The sequence below is a fragment of the Microcaecilia unicolor genome, chromosome 5 (assembly GCF_901765095.1).
Source record: "Microcaecilia unicolor chromosome 5, aMicUni1.1, whole genome shotgun sequence".
In the NCBI taxonomy this organism is placed as follows: domain Eukaryota; kingdom Metazoa; phylum Chordata; class Amphibia; order Gymnophiona; family Siphonopidae; genus Microcaecilia; species Microcaecilia unicolor.
In genome coordinates this window covers 151,373,454-151,394,903 of record NC_044035.1, presented here as the reverse complement: position 1 = coordinate 151,394,903, position 21,450 = coordinate 151,373,454, and the positions used below count along the sequence as shown (strand labels likewise).

At 45.3% G+C, this 21,450-nt stretch overlaps 1 protein-coding gene across 1 annotated transcript in view; it reads right to left on the bottom strand.

The window, feature by feature from the left end:
• Positions 1-21,450, bottom strand: part of CHST3 (carbohydrate sulfotransferase 3) — a 161,728-nt gene that overhangs the window by 5,982 nt on the left and 134,296 nt on the right. The window contains exon 3 of the mRNA XM_030203421.1: positions 5,823-6,108. Coding sequence (XP_030059281.1) covers positions 5,823-5,959 — 137 coding nt within the window. The 5' untranslated portion in view covers positions 5,960-6,108. The remainder of the gene's footprint in view (positions 1-5,822; positions 6,109-21,450) is intronic.

Genomic DNA, 21,450 nt, shown 5'->3' with positions numbered 1-21,450 from the left:
CCAAAAACAAAACAGACGCAAACAAAACCATATGGAGAAAAGCTATAAAAACATACAGTACATATACGAACCTCTACAGTAAATATACAAACCTCGACCAGACCAATATGAAATAAATATTCAAACTCATGAACAAACTACTGAAAACTCAGAACATATTAGCGACAACTGAAACACCACCAACTGCAGACAAGCTTGCACAATACTTCAAAAACAAAACAACAAGCACAAGATCAAACCTTACAAAAGCACAAATAAATGTCACAGACTACCAACAGGACTGCGAACCACACGACACCGGAAGCCATCTTGAAGAAAGTTGGAATTTATTTGGCCACAGCCAGTAACGTTTTGCATTACAATTCAAACAACATTAAAAATAAGTAATGGTTCTGTCCCGTCTTCCGCCGGGACCAACACTCACCTGCTCGCCGCCGGTGCCAGTGGGCCATGGGGTCCGGGCCCGCCATGGATGGCCGGCCTTTGCCGCAGGTCCTCCGGTGGCTGGCTATCGCCGGCCAGTGGGGAGAGGCGGCCATTGTCTTCAGTCCGGCTACAGAGGATCGCCAGTTGTTCTCACCTTGTTGCCGCCGATGGCCGGCTTTCCACTTCTGGGAGGGAACCTCTGCAACATGGCGCCGGCGGAGGATAGCCAGCGTCTCTTCCGGTTGCGGGAGCAAGCAGAGGAAGTGGTGACTAGTGTCACCTCGGATTGGTTACCTGAAGACTCAACCGCAGGAAGCACCAGCTGGGGCCCCGCGCTAATGAGGAGGACTACTTAAGGAGCACCACTCCTCCTAGCCAGTGCTTCGGCTTCTCGTCTCTGAGAGCTCTGCATCGTTGGATGGAATTCTGTACCTTGCTATCGGATATTGCCTGCCTTGACCCTTGCCTGCTACTGACTCTTCTTGACCGCTGCCTGCCCTGACCACTGCCTGCTACTGACTCTCCTTGACCGCTGACTGCCTTGACCACTGACTGCTAATGATTCTCCTCGACCGCTGCCTGCCTTGACCACTGCCTGCTACTGACTCTTCTTGACCGCTGCCTGTCTTGACCACTGCCTGCTACTGATTCTCCTCGACCGCTGCCTGCCTTGACCACTGTCTGCTACTGATTCTCCTTGACCGCTGTCTGCTTCTTCCTCTACCGCTGCTGTCCTCCTCGCCGGCGTGCCAGTTCCCCGGGACCTCGGACCAGTTGACTTCCAGGAATCTAGAGCCACGCTGTCTGCGTGGCCTGTCCACCCCCTGTTCCAGAAGCCCTGTAGGCTGCCCGCACCTGGAGGCTCAACCTCCAGGGAACGGCGGCCTTCCCAGACGAAGAGTGGGGGTGGGTCGGCTGTCCTCTGGAGAAGGAGGGGTTTACTCCGCCGTCTCCGGCCGGATCCAAGGGCTCACACCAGCAAGCTGCGCACCCTTTGGCGGAGCAAGACAGGTTCTAACAACATACTACACCTGTTACAACACGGGTACACAGCTTTCCCTCTCATAATTATCTAGTATGACCCCAGGTTGCCATCTGAGCAGCCTGGGCGTCCCCTGTGCGAATTTCCAGCACCCATTGACTCCTGGTGCATCCCGTTTAAGGATACCCTCCTATATCACTAAACCGGCGTCCTGGCCCCTGGGCCGTGTAAGCCAGGAGACACGCTGTGTCCACATTTTTCTTTTTACCTGGCTGCCAACATGCAGCCACAACTGTTGCTTATGCTTATAACTTTCAAAGAAGTCTTTCTGACCCCGTTACTAACACCTCAGTTAGTACTGTCACTGCCATGTTGCTGTGTACTCCCTGGCGTCATTGTGTAACATTGCCTCTTAACGCCTGTCTGCGACAATTACTGCCTGTTGACTGGGTGGGCGGGTGGTTCAGCGCTGTGTTCTCCTCCCGCTGTCTCAGCTCCAAAGGGACTTCCTCCCACTCTTCGCCTCTTTTCTTTTCTTCTCTCCCCGCCCTTCCCCCCCCTCTTCTTATTCTTGATCTTTTCTTTTCCTTTCCTGCTCTGATTTATTTCCTCTGTCCTATCAATATTGGCATTCCTTTCATATATCAAGTCTTCAATAAATGTAAACATAAACATTCCAGGATCAGTGTCCTTTATAGAATAGTGCATAGTGCCAGAATCCATACCCAACTTTGGGCACGAACAGTTACACAACTGAAACCAGGTATAAATCCCGGCGCGCAAGTTGTGCACGGATCCACACTATTCTATATCACTGCGTACATTTTAAGGGAATGCCACTGACCCGCCCATGCCCCTCCCATGGCCATGTCCCCTTTGCAGATCCACACAGAAACACTTAAGTGCTATTCTATCAATTGGTGTATAAGCGAATTTTGTGCAGATCTGCCGTTTCTGCCTTGTTTCGGCATCTTGCATCTGTTAGAACACTTTTTGGCACAGAAGTAGAACCTAACGTTCAGCACCATATATAGAATTCCCCTGTGAAATGAGAAGACATATAGGAGGTGGAGAAAGTGTGTGATATGGGTGTTATTTTAGATAGCCTGAAGGGTTTGGAATTTTAAGTCTCGGATGTGGTTGAAGGTGTTTCTAGAAATTGCAGAAGGTTCATAAATTGAGGGATTTCTTGACCCAGAAACACTTTTGAGGATCGATGCTGGCTAGCATATGTTCATTATTGGATTATTGTAACATTGTGTACATGGGATTACCAGAAAGGGTAGCTGGTCATTTACAGATTGTGCAGAATATGGCAGCCAGATTGATTTATGGATAAAAGAGAAAGCAGAATGCCAGACCATTGTTGACTGTGTTGCATTGGCTCCAGAAAGAAGGAATACAGTTTAAATGTTTAATATTAGTATTTTAAGCCTTAAAGGGGGCTGAGGCTAGCTTTTTTAGTAAACTGACTTAGTATCAGCCAGTTGGGAAACTATGATCAACACAAGATGCCTTGTTACAAGTATAGGGGAATTCAGGGAAAGCAGGTTTCAGGCTAGGGCTTTTTGTATAAAAGGCCTAGATTGTGTCCCTGGACTTGAGGCAGGAAGAAAACTAATGGAGGAGTGGCCTAGTGGTTAGGGTGGTGGACTTTGGTCCTGAGGAACTGAGTTTGATTCCCACTTCAGGCACAGGCAGCTCCTTCTGACTCTGGGCAAGTCACTTAACCCTCCATTGCCCCATGTAAGCTGCATTGAGCCTGCCATGAGTGGGAAAGCGTGGGGTACAAATGTAACAAAAAAAAAAAAAACTATATGAATTTCCATACAAAATTGAAAAACGTGGTTATCTAGAAGGAAGTAGAGTGCTAATGATTGGAGAGGGCATAAAGCTGCTGAATAGTGAAAGCTGTGGATGGGGCAGGGTGAAGGGTGGAAGGTCTCTGTCATTTATGAAGGTGAACTGGGTTGTTTTATAATGGTTTTTATTATGTAACTGTGTTTTATATGGTTCTTACATGATTCGGGTTAAGTAATACTTGTATATTGGGGGAGTGGTATATAAGAAATTAACAAAATGAAAAATATTTTGAGATGTTTGTACTAAATTGTGGATGAAAGGGCAAAGGCCACTTTCTCTTTCCATCTTCCCTGTCTCCATCATTTGCAAGTCTTTTTTTTCTCTTTCACTTTCCCTCTCTTCCATCCAGGGCAGGATTACTACATAGGCAAATTAAGCACATGCCAAAGACCCAAAGTGGAGTGGAGGAGTAGCCTAGTGGTTAGTGCAGTGGACTTTGATCCTGGGGAACTGAGTTCAATTCCCACAGCAGCTCCTTGTGACTGGGCAAGTCACTTAACCCTCCATTGCCCCTGGTACAAAATAAGTACCTGAATATATGTAAACCGCTTTGAATGTAGTTGCAAAAACCTCAGAAAGGTGGTATGTCAAGTCCCATTTTCCTTCCCTTTCCCAAAGTCAAGGAAGGCACATGGACTCAATGAGTCTCCCAAAAGTGAAAAAACTCCTAACTGATGTGAGATCCTTGTGGCCTACCTGCCTCTACTCCCTTTCCTTATGCCCTCCATCACTTCTCAGCTGCCAACCCTAGTTCCTCTCTCCAAAGCAGTCTAGGGATGCTGCAAGGGTCCTGAGTACGACAGCAGGCTGCAAGTAATTGCAAAAACTAAATCACTGTGCATTCACAGGCTGCACATTGGCCTCTCCTACTCCTAGGTCCTCTGCAAGAGACAGAGTTAAGTCAGCATTTAGATTTAATCAGTCACAATTTCAAATCTGAGCTCAAGGTGAGTTACAAATTCAGGTAGAGTTGGTAGAACCATGCCCTAGATTAGTGTGTGTCTCAAATTGGTTCCCTACCCAGGGGTGGAGTGCCGCAACTCCATTACTGTATGCAAATACATTTCCTGCATATTTATTAGGGGTATCTTGAAAACCAGACTGGGTTTCAGCCATCCAGGAACGCAATTTAACACCATGCCCTAGCCACTCTGCTTTTCAGGACATCCGCAATGATTAAGCATGAGATAGATTTGCATGCATCTATCATATGCATATTCTTTGCGGATATCCTGAGAACCAGACTTGCTAAGGGATACCCCAGGACCAACTTGAGAAACACTGCCCTAGAGTGCTTACCATCTATGTCTGTACCTGAGAAAATGGAGGGTGAAAATGTTTTGCCTACACTCACAAGAAGCATTAGTGGGAGAAACAGGATTCAAACCCTAAAATGGTGCCTTTCAAAAACCACTGCTCCTACCAGTAGGCTATTCTTCCAAAGGGTCACCATATGTCTGGATTCCCCCGGATATGTCCTCTTTTTCAGGGGCCCGTCGGGGGTTCAGGCATTATTTTTTTGCCCGGGTTTCTGGGCAGGCGGGCAGACTGGTGGGCCTCAGGGTGCTCTCACCTCATGTACCTTAATGCACCCTGGTGGTCTAGTGGCTACTTTTGGGCAGGAAAGAGCCCCACTCTTTCCTGCCCGGTGCTGCCACTGACCTGCTCACTGCTGGCACTGCTTCAAAATGGCTGCTAAGACTTCAAGCAGCAGCCTCGCGAGACATCTGAAGAAGTTTTGCAAGGCCATCGCTTTAAATCTTGGCAGCCATTCTGAAGCAGCATCGGCATGGATGCTTGCTTTTTTGGAAATGTACATCTTTTCATTTTGTATTTAGCAGAGTACTAAAGAAAATGCATTTCTGTTACTTTACCAGTATTTTCACTGTTTATAGCATCTGGCTTTCTCAGGGGTCAAATTGACAGTGTGGTGCAGGGTAGGGGCATGGCTGCATTTTATTTTGTGTCCTTTTTTTTGTTGCGCCAAATATGGTAACCCTATTCTTCCATTCCACACCATGTCAGGAGAGAACTGGTGGGATTGGTGGTCTGGGCAGACAGGCCACAAATAGAGATTGGATGGGGGAATAGGGTGAATGTGGTTCTGTTGGAAAAAGAAAAGATATAAATGAGGCAGGGCTAGCCCATTAGGCAAGACAAGGAGGTTGCCTAAGGTAGGAACTTCAGGGCGGTGGGGGAGCAGCGGCACACAAAGAACCATCAATTCCTACTTTTACCTGCAAAACTAGATTTAATATTTAAAAGAATGATGTCCAGTTATATGTTTTTATAGAATTGTTTCAGGATCATCATGATTGCAATGTTTAGTTAGCAAAATCATGGAGAAGGGAGCCAATGGGTTAGGGACCTTAAAATTAATTGAAGGAAGGAGGTGTAAGGCTAAAAGTTCATCTAGGGCACCCAATACTCTTGCGCCAACCATAGAATGGGATCTATGGTTGGGACCCACAATGCATGTTTGGCTACAGCCCACAACAGTATTACTCCAGCTCTGCTTGCCTCCTCTGTTCCTTCCTTCCTTCCTTCTTACTTGGAAATGATGTTGTTCTCCTTCTCAATGATGAACAAGGCTATGGCAAACACCAGGATGATGGCATATTTGCTTCTCATTCTCAGGCTTTGCAGAAGATCTCTGATGTTCTTGGGCCAAGCTAGTCCTCTATCCATGGAAAGCAAGAGAGGGGCTGAGGGTTCGTCCTGAAATCTTCCTCTCCCTCACCCCTCTTTCTGGATCCAGGCCCAGTGAGCCCTGTGGTGATCATGAAGGCATCCTCTTGGTGCTGACCTTTCCTTACAGGGCAAGTGACACGCTGTCCCTGTGAGGAGAAAGAGATAGAGAAGGAAAACAGAAATTAAGAGTTGGAGATTCCAAGATGGGTACACCTCAATAGAATCTAGGAACAATAAGCAGCAATCCAAATATTCCAGTGCAAAGCCATTTGTGATGGGCACTGTGGGACAGTAAGAAAAACTGCCACCTTGAAATTCTCTGGTTAAGGTAACTTGAGTTACCAACATCTAAAAAACCTGCAGACACAGTCAAACACCACATTAATTTGGTTTCACAGTGATAGGATAGGCTAAGCAGGTGAAGCGTTCAAAACCTATACACCAGGCTGGTGAGAGAGATTTGCACACCATGAAGGTTGTGGACATGCAAATCCCTCTCATATTCATTACAGATTTCCTGAACATCTGGCCTGTTTGCAGCCCTGGAGGACTGAACCTGGACAAGCCTGCTGTACACACTATGATCAGTTCAAAGAAGAAATAAAACTCAAGATAAACAAAAAGGCATTTGTAATGATTTTGCTTGGTCCAACCAGCTAAATTATCTAGCTAGTGCTTCCCCAACCTTTTCATGCCCAAGGCGCACCTACATTAATAAAAATGTCATATCCTAAACCAGACTCTGTGGAGCAGGCAGTGTGGATGTGGTCAGGGCTCATATGGCCTAAAGCAAAGCTAGAAAAGCACTGAAGACCCCACCAGGTTCTCTTCCAAATTCTGAAGGGGGTAGACACACATCTGGGCCCATCACCATAAGCAGGGCTGGCGTAACTCTGTCATGTCAACAAGCTTGGATTACCCTCCCTCTCTTGTCCCCAGAGATACACTAGTAGTTTTAGGAGAGAATGACAGACATGCATACAAAGAGCTGAAACCATGAATTTCTCCTGCTGTTCCCATTACTCCTCTAGCACTAGAGCAGGTTTAGGCAACTTTGGCCCTTGAGGGTCACAACCCAGTTGGGTTTTCAGGATTTCTCCAATGAATATGCATGTCATATATTACCACAACTATGAGTTATTTCAGAATTATTTATTACTAGTAAAAAAAAGGCCCGTTTCTGAAACCAATGAAACGGGCGCTAGTATGTGGCTTTTTTTGTGTGTGTGTATGTGTCACAGAGTTATTTGTGTGTGTGTGTGTGTGTGTGTGTGTGTATGTGTGTGTGTGTGAGGGTGGGGTGTGTGTGCAGGTTGTTGATGTGTGTATTTTGTTTTGTTTTTTGGGTGTTGTTTTTTGGGGGGTTGGGGGATGTGCTGTGCTGGCAAAGTGGGATGGATTGGTGTGTGGCTTTGAGGGTGTGTTTCTGTTGTATTGTGTGTGTGTGGTTTTGTCTGTCAATGAGGTTTGTGGAGGGGGTCTTTCTGTTGGTGAAATGTAAATGTGGTTGTAGGGGGGTCAGCCTTTGCTGAGTGGTGGATTGTTTTTTCCGGGTTTTTTTTTTGTGTTGTGCTGAGGCAGCAGTGTTGTTTTAGATGGGCGGAAGGTAGAGGAGCACGTTCTTGGTCTGTCAGTATTTTTTGGCCGTTTCAGGGCTGCTGTAGGGGAACGCTGGAAGAGAAATGTGCTGTGGGAAGCAGCGCCGTCTTTTTCCATTGGGCTGGGGTTCTGGGCATCCTGGAGGTGGGAGACGGCTGGCCTGAGGACGGGGATGGTTGTTTTAAGTTGGCGGAAGGGAGAGGAGCACGGTCTCGGGCCGTCGGGGGTGATCCGGTATGTTCGGTCCATTTCAGGCCGGCTGCAGGGGATTGCTGGAACATTTATGCACTGTGGGAAGCAGCGCCATCTTTTTCCGGGTGCTCGGTGAATCCCCGAGGTGGGAGACGGCTTGCCTGAGGCTGGGGATGGTTGGGCACGTCCTTGGCCGCTTCGGCAAAAGGGGAAGAGGAAGGGGGTGGGGAGTTACCTGCAGCCGCGTGAGAAACCGGGTATTCTTTATTTGTTTTGTATTATTAGTTTGCATTTCTGTTGAAGAAAGAGTGGATGCCTTTCGAATGATGGAGGTGGTGCATCGGTGTGCGGTTGTTTTGTTAGTTTGGCAGCCAGTCTCCAGCGATTCCTAGGCAGGGAAGGAGTAGGGAAACACGCTGAGCGTGTTTCCCTACTCCTCCCCCTTCCTTGGTCGCTGTTTGTTGCTGGCTGGGTCGCGGGTAATCCTTCCAGCTGGGCCGCAGCTTCTCCTGTTCGCCCATGTCCCAGATGTTGAGGGGCACGCTGTTCTCCGGCTCCACCGACTCCACGTCAAGTGAACCCAAATATAGTCTGTGCTATAGGCCCTCCGGCACTCTTAGGTACCGGCATTAGGCATTTAAAATCCCCCCCCCCCCCCCCGTCTATTTTTGCACATACCCATAGCAGGAATATTCTTCTCTCGTTCCAGCGGTGGTTCTGTGCTCTCCGTGCTGCACAGATAATGAGCCGTTCTGCTGGTGAATGCTCCGCCCTTATTGCCACATAGTTTCCTCTGATAGGTCCGTCTTACGTCGCCTAGCGTTGCCTGGGAACGGTTTTGTGATGGTTCTTTGTGTTTCAGAACGTTGAGGGTGTTTTTTCTGATTGGTCCATCATGTGAGGGCGGGGCAGAGAGACATGGTCATTGTTGTGGCTTCACCACCAAGAACTGACGAACCCTTCAGGGAGTGACTGAGTGACTTCAGAACGTTGTCTTCAGAATGTTGAGGGTGAGTTTTATTATAGTAGATGTATTGCAAAACATACTAAAACTATTAAATCTGAAATCATATCATTACAGTGCTGTATACAAACGACCTAACTACCTAACCAAATAGCACTACTGTAAATTGCACATTTTAAACCTCACAGCACCCACATCATGTTGGTCTGATCAAATGATGTACTTATCCCAACAATGTTCTTCCAACAGTCTGTCTTGGGTTCGGCAATTTGCAGAAACGAGCTTCAGGGAAATTATAGACCGGTGAGTCTGACGTCGGTGCCGGGGAAAATGGTAGAGTCTATTATCAAAAACAAAATTAAAGAGTACACCCACGGACATGGATTACTGAGACCAAGTCAGCACGGCTTTTGTGTGGGGTAATCTTGCCTGACCAATTTACTTCAATTCTTTGAAGGAGTAAACAAACGTGGACAAAGGGGAGCCAGTTGATATTGTGTATCTGGATTTTCAAAAGGCGTTTGACAAGGTACCTCATGAAAGGCTACAGAGGAAATTGGAGGGTCATGGGATAGGAGGAAATGTCCTATTGTGGATTAAAAACTGGTTGAAGAATAGGAAACAGAGAGTGGGGTTAAATGGGCAGTATTCACAATGGAGAAGGGTAGTTAGTGGGGTTCCTCAGGGGTCTCTGCTAGGACCGCTGCTTTTTAATATAATTATAAATGATTTAGAGATAGGAGTAACTAGCGAGGTAATTAAATTTGCTGATGACACAAAGCTATTCAAAGTCGTTAACTCGCGACAGGATTGTGAAAAATTACAGAAGGACCTTACGAGACTGGGCGGCTAAATAGCAGATGACGTTTAATGTGAGCAAGTGCAAGGTGATGCATGTGGGGAAAAAAGAACCCGAATTATAGCTACGTCATGCAAGGTTCCACGTTAGGAGTTACGGACCAAGAAAGGGATCTGGGTGTCGTCGTCGATAATACACTGAAACCTTCTGCTCAGTGTGCTGCTGCGGCTAGGAAAGCGAATAGAATGTTGGGTATTATTAGGAAAGTTATGGAAAACAGGTGTGAGGATGTTATAATGCCGTTGTATCATTCCATGGTGCGACCGCACCTTGAGTATTGTGTTCAATTCTGGTCGCCGCATCTCAAGAAAGATATAGTAGAATTGGAAAAGGTGCAGAGAAGGGCGACTAAAATGATAGCGCGGATGGGACGACTTCCCTATGAAGAAAGACTAAGGAGGCTAGGGCTTTTCAGCTTGGAGAAGAGACGGCTGAGGGGAGACATGATAGAGGTATATAAAATAATGAGTGGAGTGGAGCAGGTGGATGTGAAGCGTCTGTTCACGCTTTCCAAAAATACTAGGACTAGGGGGCATGCGAAGAAACTACAGTGTAATAAATTTAAAACAAATCGGAGAAAAGTTTTCTTCACCCAACGCGTAATTAAACTCTGCACTTCGTTGCCGGAGAACGTGGTGAAGGCGGTTAGCTTAGCAGAGTTTAAAAAGGAGTTAGACGGTTTCGTAAAGAACAAGTCCATAAACCACTATTAAATGGACTTGGGAAAAATCCACAATTCCAGGAATAACATGTATAGAATGTTTGTACATTTGGGAAGCTCGCCAGGTGCCCTTGGCCTGGATTGGCCGCTGTCGTGGACAGGATGCTGGGCTCGATGTACCGTTGGTCTTTTCCCAGTGTGGCATTAACGTACTTATGCTTGCTTTATCTTCAAGTAGAACTGTATGGCACTTGATTACACCTGAGACTTTGGGATTACTGCTATTTGGAAAGTTGATTCCTCTAATCCAATCAGGGACCATGGAGCTGTGTTTAGATATCCAACTGTCCTATCTTGCAATCGTGGTGAGAGTTAATCTGCATTTTTCAAGACAGACTGTTGGAACATTGTCGAGAATGGGAGGCGGTGGCAGACCATGGGAGCCCCCTAGAGTTGTTTTAAAGTAGACTGGGGGAGGGTTTTTAGAGATAGGGGGATATGCCATACTGGGAGTCGGGGGAGGATATGGAAGAAGAAATGAAGGGCCTGGGAACAGAGGGGAGGAAGAGAGAGAGATGGCAGACAATGGGGTGAGGGAAGAACAGAGAGGGAAAGATGTTGGACCCAGGAGTGATGGGGACGGAGGGAGGGAGAAACACTAGATGGGAGGGCAGTTGGGAAGGAGAAAGATATTGGACCCAGGTCCCAGGTAAGATAGGGAGGGAAAGGCAGGTGCTGAATAAAGGGAGGGTGGGAGGGAGAGATGCTGGCTCATGTGATATGTTGTGATGTGGGTTGAGGTAGGGTGGGGGAACAACAGCAGGAAAGAGGGGGGAAGCAGCAGACAGGAAGAGAGATGGGATAGGAAGATGAGAGTGTGGAGGAAAAGGGACAGGGAGAGGAGATACTGAGCTACAAGAATGGAGGGGAAGGGAGGGAGACCTTGGATGAGGGTGACGAGAATGGGAAGGGGTGGCAGACTGCGGGAGTCCCCTGGGGCTGTAGGGCCCAGGACAACTGCCCTGTTTCCCCCTCCCTAACACCAGCCCTGGCCAGGAGTAAAAGGATCCTTATACTGGTTTTAATGTGATTGTTATATCTATTTTGCTTTTGTGTGGTATTAAGTTATTTATTCTGATTTCAAGTCACATGTTTACTGTAAGTGTCCTGGGGTATTAATTTTGATCAGACAACTCAAAGTGTGACTAAAAGGGCCATGTTTTTTTCTTACCTGATAATTTCCTTTCCTTGAATCCTGCTAGAAGAGTCCAAACCAACAGGTTATATCACCCTAGCAACAGATGGAGGAAGAGAACCTGGAACTTACTTAGTGACATCATAAGCTGCTTAAGGATTAGTGCAGCCCTGGAGCTTGCCAGTATACTAGTGACAAAGCTGATACAGAATAAGTTTAACAACAGAAAAAAACAATAAAAATATACAAAACATATAGCAATGCAAACGTTCCTGCTGAGCCTTACCCTGCAAGTACAAATCTGTAAGCAAGACCTGAAGTACAGATTTTGGGGAAAACTTTGAGGTGAGGTCTTTCCAGGTGAGAACTGGTCTACCAGGACTGGTCTACCATTAGGAAAGCCATTGCCTATTCTTGGGTGCGACTAACAAGGATTGGATCTATTCTTTGGGATCTTGCCAGGTATTTGTAACCTAGAATGGCATTTGGCAACTGCTAGAAACAGGATGCAGGACTTGATGGATCTTTTGGTCTCACCCAGTATGGTATATCTTTTTTCTTATTTAATAATAGTAATTCTTTATTACTCTTACTTTTATTACTATAGACTCATAAAGCTTTGCATTGGTTAAAGTTTGGAAGATTTTTTAAAACAAATTACATGAAAAATTTGGTCATTTACATGGTGCAAACCTAACAAGGGAATTATAACACATATACTTTTACAACCTGGATAGCACAACTTTGGAGAACACTTACTAAACTTTGGAGAGATTTTTCAGTTGGTTCACCAGTACTCATAGGAGTAAAGACACTGTCTACTGCAAGAATACTGGGTTTCTTAAATATTTTCACTTTGTACCAGGCACTGGAAATAACTATGGTAGAACTCTTGTTTCAGGTTTCAAGCTTTTAAGAAAAATGCCTATACCCAAAGTTCAAGGTAATTTTTCTCCAGACAGAAGTAGTTTATCTGACTCTTGTACCAACAAGCAGGCTGCGACCTACAGTTTATGAAATCGCTGACCTCTGCACTAGAAGCAGAGCACTGATGACATCAATACGTCACCCACTTCAAACTGGAAAGTACATGCTTATGTTACAATCCTGCAACAGCAGCATAAAACTGATAACTCAGAGCAGCAGTGCAGTCCTAGGACCCACATAGAAGCTAGGGGAAAAAAATGAAGTCGTAACAGCTTGTGATGTCATTTAAAGGACCAACACAAAAAATTGCCGTAGTGAGTGAACTTTCAAGACCACTTCAGTCTCTTCTTCAATTGTAAATGCAGGGCTGTGGGGTGGGAGTTATTCTAGAGCACAATGTGAAGGGGGAATTCCAACAGGCTTGCACTGCTATTCCCCCCCCCCCCCCCCCCCCCCCCCATTCTAAAGTGGCACAGCCTATGGAATAAACTAGCATTGCTGTAGCTCAGGCTGTTTTGGCACAGTATGCATGGGAAAATTGCACTGCTACTCATGTTGTACCACTGACTGGCAGTTCTGTAGCTTACACATGTGAAAAATGAAAAAAAAAAACCCATAAAAATCTAATTATTAAATAAGAATACAAAATCAATAAAACTGAAAAAGACAATGAAAGCAAAAATACAAAACAGTACAAAATCTCATCCCCCCCATTATCTTAGGGGCCCTTTTACTAAGCCGTGTAAGGCTCCACGCGCGCCCAACATGTGTCAAAATGGAGTTACCGCACGGCTACCACCTGGCTTTTGCAGTAATTTCATTTCTGACGTGCGTCCAATAAATGCAGCCAAAAAATAATGTTTTCAGACGCACATATTGGAGACGCCAAATGGTATTTGGCGCATGTAGATCATTACCGCCCGGCTACCGCATGAGACTTTACCACTAGGTCAATGGCTGGCGGTAAGGTCGCTGGCCCAAAATGGACGCGCAGCAATTTTGATTTTGCTGCAAGTCCATTTTCGTCAGAAATTTTTAAAAAGGCATTTTTTACAGATGAATTGAAAAATGATTCTGCGCTTGCCCAAAACCCACGCCTACACAACTGCAGGCCATTTTTCAGCACACCTTAGTAAAAGAACCCCTTAGTCATTGCATGCCCCCTAGTATTAGTATTTTTGGAAAGAGTAATCAAGGGATTCATGTCTACCCATTCCACTACACTCATTATTTTATAGACCTCTATCATATCTCCCCTCACATCTTTTCTCCAAGCTGAAGAGCCCTAGCCACTTCAGCCTTTCTTCACAGGGAAGTCGTCCCATCCCCTTTATCAGTTTTGTCACCCTTCTCTGTACCTTTTCTACTTCCACTATATATTTTTTGAGATGCAGTGACCAGAATTGCACACAGTATTCAAGGTGCGGTTGCACCATGCTGCGATACAAAGCCATTATAACGTCCTCATTTTTGTTTCCCGTTCCTTTTCTAATAATACCTAACATTCTATTTGCTTTCTTAGCCGCAGCTGCACATCGAGCAGAGAGTTTCAACGTATCATCAACAACAACATCTAGATCTTTTTCCTGATCGGTGACTCAGTGTGGAACCTTGCATCCCATAGCTATAGTTTGGGTTCCTCTTTCCCTCATGCATCACTTTGCGCTTTCTCACATTAAACATCATCTGCCATTTGGATGCCCAGTCTCGTAAGGTCCTTTTGCAATTTTTCACAATCCTCTTGTGATTTAACAACTTTGAATAACTTTGTTTCGTCAACAAATTTAATAACCTCGCTAGTTTTTCCTATATCTAGATCATTTATAAATATGTTTAAAAGAAGCGATCCCAGTACAGACCCCTGCGGAACCCCACTATCAACCCTTCTCCATTGAGAATACTGACCATTTAACCCTACTCTCTGCTTTCTATCTTTTAACCAGTTTTTAATCCACAATAGAACACACTACCTCCTATCCCATGACTCTCTAATTTCCTCTGGAGTCTTTCATGAGGTACTTTGTCAAATGCCTTTTGAAAATCCAGATACACAATATCAACTGGCTCACCTTTATCCACATGTTTATTCACCCCTTCAAAGAAATGTGGTAGATTGGTGAGGCAAGATTTCCCTTCACTAAATCCATGTTGGCTTTGTCTCATTAATCCATGCTTATGTATATGTTCTGTAATTTTGTTCTTTATAATAGTCTCTACCATTCTGCCCTGGCCCTTTAAAGAAAATTACCTTTTACTCACGGTGGTAAAAGGTAGCCTTGGGGCGCAGCAATCCTGCATGCTGACGCCACTGCGGGACATCTTTTACCACCGTTTGGTAAAAGAACCCTTAAAGATCTTGGTGCAATGTTTTTGTTAAGTTATCCATGGAAATGCAGAGTGGGATATGCTGGGATTAGGTGTCTGTTGTATAAACCATGAAATAGCACATAAATTATTAAATTAAATGAAATTCACATTTAATTTAATTCAAATAATTTTTATTCCGCCCAACCAGCCAGTTCAGAGCGGACTACAGAAAGGGGAATATCAACACACAGAATTAATCCAAACAAAATACAATATAAATCCAGACAAAACAACAGTTATAATAAAACATATTAAGAAAAAAAAAGTACAATAACTGATTATAACATCATGGCACTGTGCGATGCCATTAAAATGCCGTTTTGCACAGGACAAAAATGCTGGAGAATCTAGTATAATGCTAGAAACTTAGACAGCATCTGGAAAGTGTCCAGCAAGGCTGATGTCCCTGTAGGGAACAGACAGCAAAGCAGGTGGGAGGGAGCACGCACGGATGTCAGGTTTAAACTAAACTGAACTTTTTCAAAACAAATGGGCTGTGAAACCAGGGACTTTGGCTCCTGTGGCAGGAGTCTTACATTATCCACAGCAGTACATCTGGAAAACTGCTATTTACATCAAAAGGCTGCTACTGTCTCCCCTTCCCACAAGGGCCACTAAATTCAGTGAAGAAGGCCAGGCAGTATCCCATTTATCTACATACCCTGCTCCCAGTCCCACATCAAAAATTTGTACGAAATCCTTTTGCAAACTATCAGCCCTGGAGGATACTAAAACTGTTTTAGCTTTCAACATGAAATACTTTTCTCTGCACTTTCTCACTGGCCCTTTTTCTTCGTTCTCTCTCACTGGCAATCCCCTTTACAATCCTGAAATGCAATCTAGATTTTACAAGCACAGCTCTCCTCTTTGCCAGCTGTTTTCTTGTGGAGTTCCCTTAAAACTGCTTAGGAAGGGGGATTCCCTGCAGTACAAGAGGTAAGGGAAACTGACTCCCTCCCTCCCTCCCTCCCTCTCTCCCACCCTATGCCTGCCCCTGCTGTGGTAAGGATGGTATAATTAATGTCTTGCATGTATATATAGTGGAGTTTCTAGGACAAAACATTCAGTCTGATTTAACAAAGGTTTTCCTTTATGTTAATGATAAAAATCTGTAATAAATCAGATTCTTTGCTTTCTAAAAGTCGAAACTCATCAGAGCTTTCCCAAAAGGCCAACAAACCAGACTGAGCTCAATTATGTATTCCTGCACATGAGTCAGGATGAGGTTAAAGGCAGACACAGATCATGTCAGTGCTTAATCAGCTCTGACTGAATGACAATGGAACGCGTGTTGAACTGTGTATTACATCCCCATCAAAACCACTGAAGTCTACATAAGATTCATGGTTCTACAAGGCCTGCCAAATGCAAAGCAATCTGCATTTCTAGAACAAAGTTAAGACCGGCCATGAAGGGAGGGACTCCATTGCTGCACAACAGAGCACAGAAGCTTCTAGTGCAAGAACTAATTTCAGCCTGGCAGACTGAGCAGTGCTGACCAATAAGTATATGGTGTTCAACAAAACTTCCTTTTAGTTAAAAAAGCTGTCTTACTTGGGACTTTCTCCTGGGAGTGAGGTACCTGTTTGCTTTGCTACACTGAGCAATATTGAACAGAGAATAAGTAAAGCACAGCAAAAACAGCTCCTTACTAAAAAGAAGCTGAAAATCTGTTATATTTTGCTAGCATAATAATGTACTAAACCTTAAAATTCTAGTAAAATTCTGCATCCTGTGTTTTACATTTTGTTGCAATTCTAATAAAATTCTACATTCTACGTTTTGCATTATAGTGAATTCTAATAAAATTCTAACTTCTGTGTTTAGGATTCTAGTGTAATTATAGTAAAATTGTACATTTTCCCCCAAATTCTAGAAATGGTGCTTTAACCTGCGCATGCAATTTAACTGACAATTAGTGCAGATAATTGGGACCTAGCAATCATCGGTACTAACTGGCATTAATTAAAATGTACACATCCATATTTACACACTTGGATCCACAAATAAACCATAAAGGGGACGCGGCCATGGGGGGGGGGGGGATCACGGATGGATCAGGTGCATTCCCACAATTTATACACACTGTTAGGGGTACTTTTACTAAGCTGCAGTAAAAGGGGGCCTGTGCTAATGTCAGCACATGTTTTTGATGCACACTCCTTTTTACCACAGCAGGTAAAAGGCTGTCTTTTTTTGAAGAAAAGAAATGGCCGTGAGGTAAGTGCAAGCCAACATAGAGAGGGTCCAAGGTACAAAACAAAGTCCAGACAACAAAAAGAAGCACCAAGAGCCTTCAAAATCGGGACACAATTCCTTTAATGCTGTAACTTGAGAAACAATCTTCCAATGCTGACCCGACACAGGCTGTGTTTCAGTGCACAGGGCCTGTGTCAGGGGTCCAGTGTGATGTGACATCTAATGGACTCAATGTACAGAAGTGGAACTTTCTCCCATGCACATCACAAAGTCATTACTCAGTGCTTGAAAAGCAAAGACCATCCATTGGTTCAACAGATCCATTGCTGTACACTGTAGATGTCAGATCACACGACCCCTGACACAGGCACTGTGCGCTGAAACACGGCCCATGTCAGGTCACCATTGGAAGATTGTTTCTCAAGTTACACCATTAAAGGAATTGTGTCCCAATTTTGAAGGCTCTTGCAGGGGGATGATCAGAAGCAAACACCGACGCTAGAGGCTGTTAGCGCCATACTAGCGCCGGCGTTTGCTACTGCCCCATGATCAGAGCCCTCGAGCATGTGAAACAGCGCGCTGAAGGGCAATGAATGCAAGTAGCATGCAAATGCATGCTAAACAGGGCATTAGGTATTCCTCCTCAATGATCAGCGGCCAGCACACCAAAGATTGGGTTGCTGGCCACGGCAAACCCTGCACCAGCTCCGAGCTGGCGTTAGGGTTTGCAGATCATTGGAGAGGAATGGTGAGCCCTGTCCAGCATGCATTTGCATGCTGGCAGGCCCCCATTCCCCCCAACAAGCAAACCCCCCCTGACGATCCCTCCCCAGGTTCAGGGAGGGCTGCAGATCCAGTGGGTCTCCAGCCCCCCCCAAACCCCCAGCAAATGGTCTCTTGTGGGCCATTGGGCGCCGACCACCCCCCCCCCCCCGAACGAAAGGGGGGGGCTGGAGGTCTGCTGGACCGCCAGTCCCCCCCCCCAATGATTCCCCCACCAGGTTCAGGGAGGGCTGGAGATCCGGTGGGTCTCCAGCCCTCCCAGCTCCCCCCCCAGCATTGGCTAGGGTCCCTGGTGGTCCAGTATCAATCCGCCCCTCCCTACCTCCCCTACCTTGGGTTGGAGGAGGGAGGTAGCCTGCCTCCCTTCTCTTCCTTCGACGCTGCAAAATGGTGTAGGAAGTAGGGAGGGGGCGGATTGACACTGGACCACTAGAGACCCTAGCCAATGGTGGAGGGCTAGAGACCCACCAGATCTCCAGCCCTCCCTGAACCTGGGGGGGGGAATCGTCAGGGGGGGACCGGCGGTTCAGCGGACCTCCAGCCCCCCTGTCGCTGGGGGGGGGGGGGTTGGCTGGCACCCACTGGACCACCAGGTACCATTTGCTGGGGGGTTGGGAGGGCTGGAGACCCACCGGATCTCCAGCCCTCCCTGAACCTGGGGGGGGGGGGGATTGTCGGGGAGGACCGGAGGTCCACCGGACCTCCAGTCCCCGTTGCTCGGGGCAGGGGTATTCAGGGCCTGGTGGTCCTATGGACCTCCAGCCCCTGTGTTTGACAGGTTTGGGCTTTTGACAGCCCAGACCTGTCAAACAAGTGCGGGAGGATTGTGCTGAGTGCATGCTCAGGAACAATTCACCCGCACTTCTATCCCATGATCAGCAATAATTGTATGCTTAAATTTGCATGCAATTATCTCTGATCATTGGTGCGGTAAAGCCCCACGCTATTCCAGTGCTATTTTAGAGCGCTGTTTGGAACAGCGCAGGCCTTTTGATCATCTGTCTGTTGGTGCTTCTTTTTGTTGTTGTGAGATAAGTCCAACATTTACTGTGTGGCCATTTTGGTGGGGAGCCCTTACCGCCACCCACTGAGATGGCGGTAAGGGCTCCCGCACTAACCTGGAGGTAATCGGGCAGTGCGATTACTGCCAGTTAACTTCTGGCACTACAAAATTAGGATGTATTTTTGTAGTGGTGGAAATGGCGCTCGCTAGGGGGGGTGAGAGCTAACGCTAGGCTCCTGTGGTAGCCTGGCAGTAGTTCTGTATTGGCGTGCAGTAAGCCTGTGATGAGCTGACTGCTGCTTAGTAAAAGGGCCTCTTATAGAATAAAGGGGGATCTGCGCCTAATTTAGGTGCAAAGATTTACCTCAGGGTTCAGTTGGCGTAAATACTTGCACCTAAAACTAGTCGCAGCACTATTTTTGACACCAATTTTTCAGCGCCATTTACAGAATTTAGGGCCCTGTTTACTAAGGCGCGTTAGCGTTTTTAACGCACCTACAATTAGCGCATGCGTTAACCACGTAGGTGCCTATAGGGATATTGTAGGTGCCTATACGGTTAACATGCCTGCCTGTTTAACACACGTTAAAGATGCTAACACACCTATAACACAGCTTAGTAAACATGGCCCTTAGTCCTTTACATTTTGCATTCTAGTGCAATTCTAGTAAAATTCTAAATGCTTTGTTTTGCATTCTAGTACATAGCTACCACAAAATCTTCAGCTAAACATTCAGCAGGACAGGGAACCCCTACAGATATTCAGATAATTTGTCTGTATAGCTGTGTGTGAATTTTTAGCCTAAGAAAGTTACCCTTACTAATTCTCTGTTCAGATTTGAATGCATATGCTCAGCAGCTCACTTGCCACTAACCATCCAATCATAGGAGCCAACTTTTCAAAATTAATGTGGATGCTTAACCCAACGGAAATAACCTCGCCCTGGACACAGTCAAGGAGTTTGTTCAATACTGGGGGTGCTCAAGCACCCAAAGAGCTCAATTGTGCACTGCCATTTTATGTCGTTTTTGAAACATTTTTCTCTTTTGAAAATGAGTCCTCTAATGAACCAACATTTTTTCCCATGCATTCATCTAGTCAACAATTCACATGTCTGTATTTACCAGGATTCTGAAAAATCAAGCTCATTCTTATCCTTGCACCAACAAAAGCCTATAACATCTGTGATTTGTAAGAATTGTTGTCAAATACAAAGTCTGTATAAAGAAAATGTTATTTATGTTCATGTCATTTATCCCTCTGTTCTTGGGCTTTGTGTACGGTTGATTGGATGGTTAATGAATATTGTTTTATTTTAGCTTGATTGTGCTGACTGTATTATGTTTTAAAATTTTTTGACTGATGCAGATGATTTCTAATGTTGATTCTACCTTTTATTTCAACGTATTAAATGAGTAATAAATGTTTTAAATAAATTACATTCTGTATTTAATGTGAACTTCATACCACCTTTCTGAGAATAAATCTGCCCAAGAAGGGGTACAGCAATGCACATAAAACACGTCACCGAAATACATAATGGGCTAGATTCTATATATCATGCCTAAAAAATTGGTGCTGAAACGAAATAAGCCTAAATTTCTGAGTGGTTTATAGAATACATTGAGTGTTTGGCCGTGTGAATAAATTTAGTCGCGGGCAGTTACGCCAAGTAAAACTTGGAGTAAATGATGATGCCTAAATTACAAGTGGACCAGGGGTATTCTATAGCCACACTTATAGATTTTAGAAACGCCCGTGACCTACTACTACTACTACTATTTAACATTTCTAGAGCGCTACAAAGTGTACGCAGCGCTGTACAAACACAGAAGAAAGACAGTCCCTGCTCAAAGAGCTTACAATCTAATAGACAAAAAGTAAAGCATTTAAATTTAAAATATTTAAGCAGTCAAGCACAAGAGAACAGTCACAGAAGGACAGAAGATGTTGAAGGGTGGTCAGTGTGATTAGGTGTAACTCTGGTTGGAGTAGTGGGAGAAGGTGATAGGAGATATACTATAGGATGTCATTCTGAGGCCAGGCTAAGTCTAAAGCAGGAGAAGGTATTCTCTGCAGCCTATCTGTGAGATGGAAAATGCTCTCTGAAGCTGCTGCTATAAGTTGTTAGATTTCTCTCCCTGAAAGAGATCCAAGCCACACCCACGAAGTTCAAACTGTCAGTGGGGAGGGTGAGGGGAGGAAATGGCAGTGCTTGATGAAAAAGAGAGCTCAGTTTGATAGGAGATATACTATAGGATGTCATTCTGAGGCCAGGCTAAGTCTAAAGCAGGAGAAGGTATTCTCTGCAGCCTATCTGTGAGATGGAAAATGCTCTCTGAAGCTGCTGCTATAAGTTGTTAGTTTTCTCTCCCTGAAAGAGATCCAAGCCACACCCACGAAGTTCAAACTGTCAGTGGGGAGGGTGAGGGGAGGAAATGGCAGTGCTTGATGAAAAAGAGAGCTCAGTTTGATAGGAGATATACTATAGGATGTCATTCTGAGGCCAGGCTAAGTCTAAAGCAGGAGAAGGTATTCTCTGCAGCCTATCTGTGAGATGGAAAATGCTCTCTGAAGCTGCTGCTATAAGTTGTTAGTTTTCTCTCCTGCCCATTTTCTCTCCTGCCCATTCCATGCCTATGGCCACACCCCCTTTTCAGCTATGCGACTTAAAATTTATGCACATCACATTATAGAATACGCTTAGACAGTTTTGTGTGTAAATTCTAATTAATGCC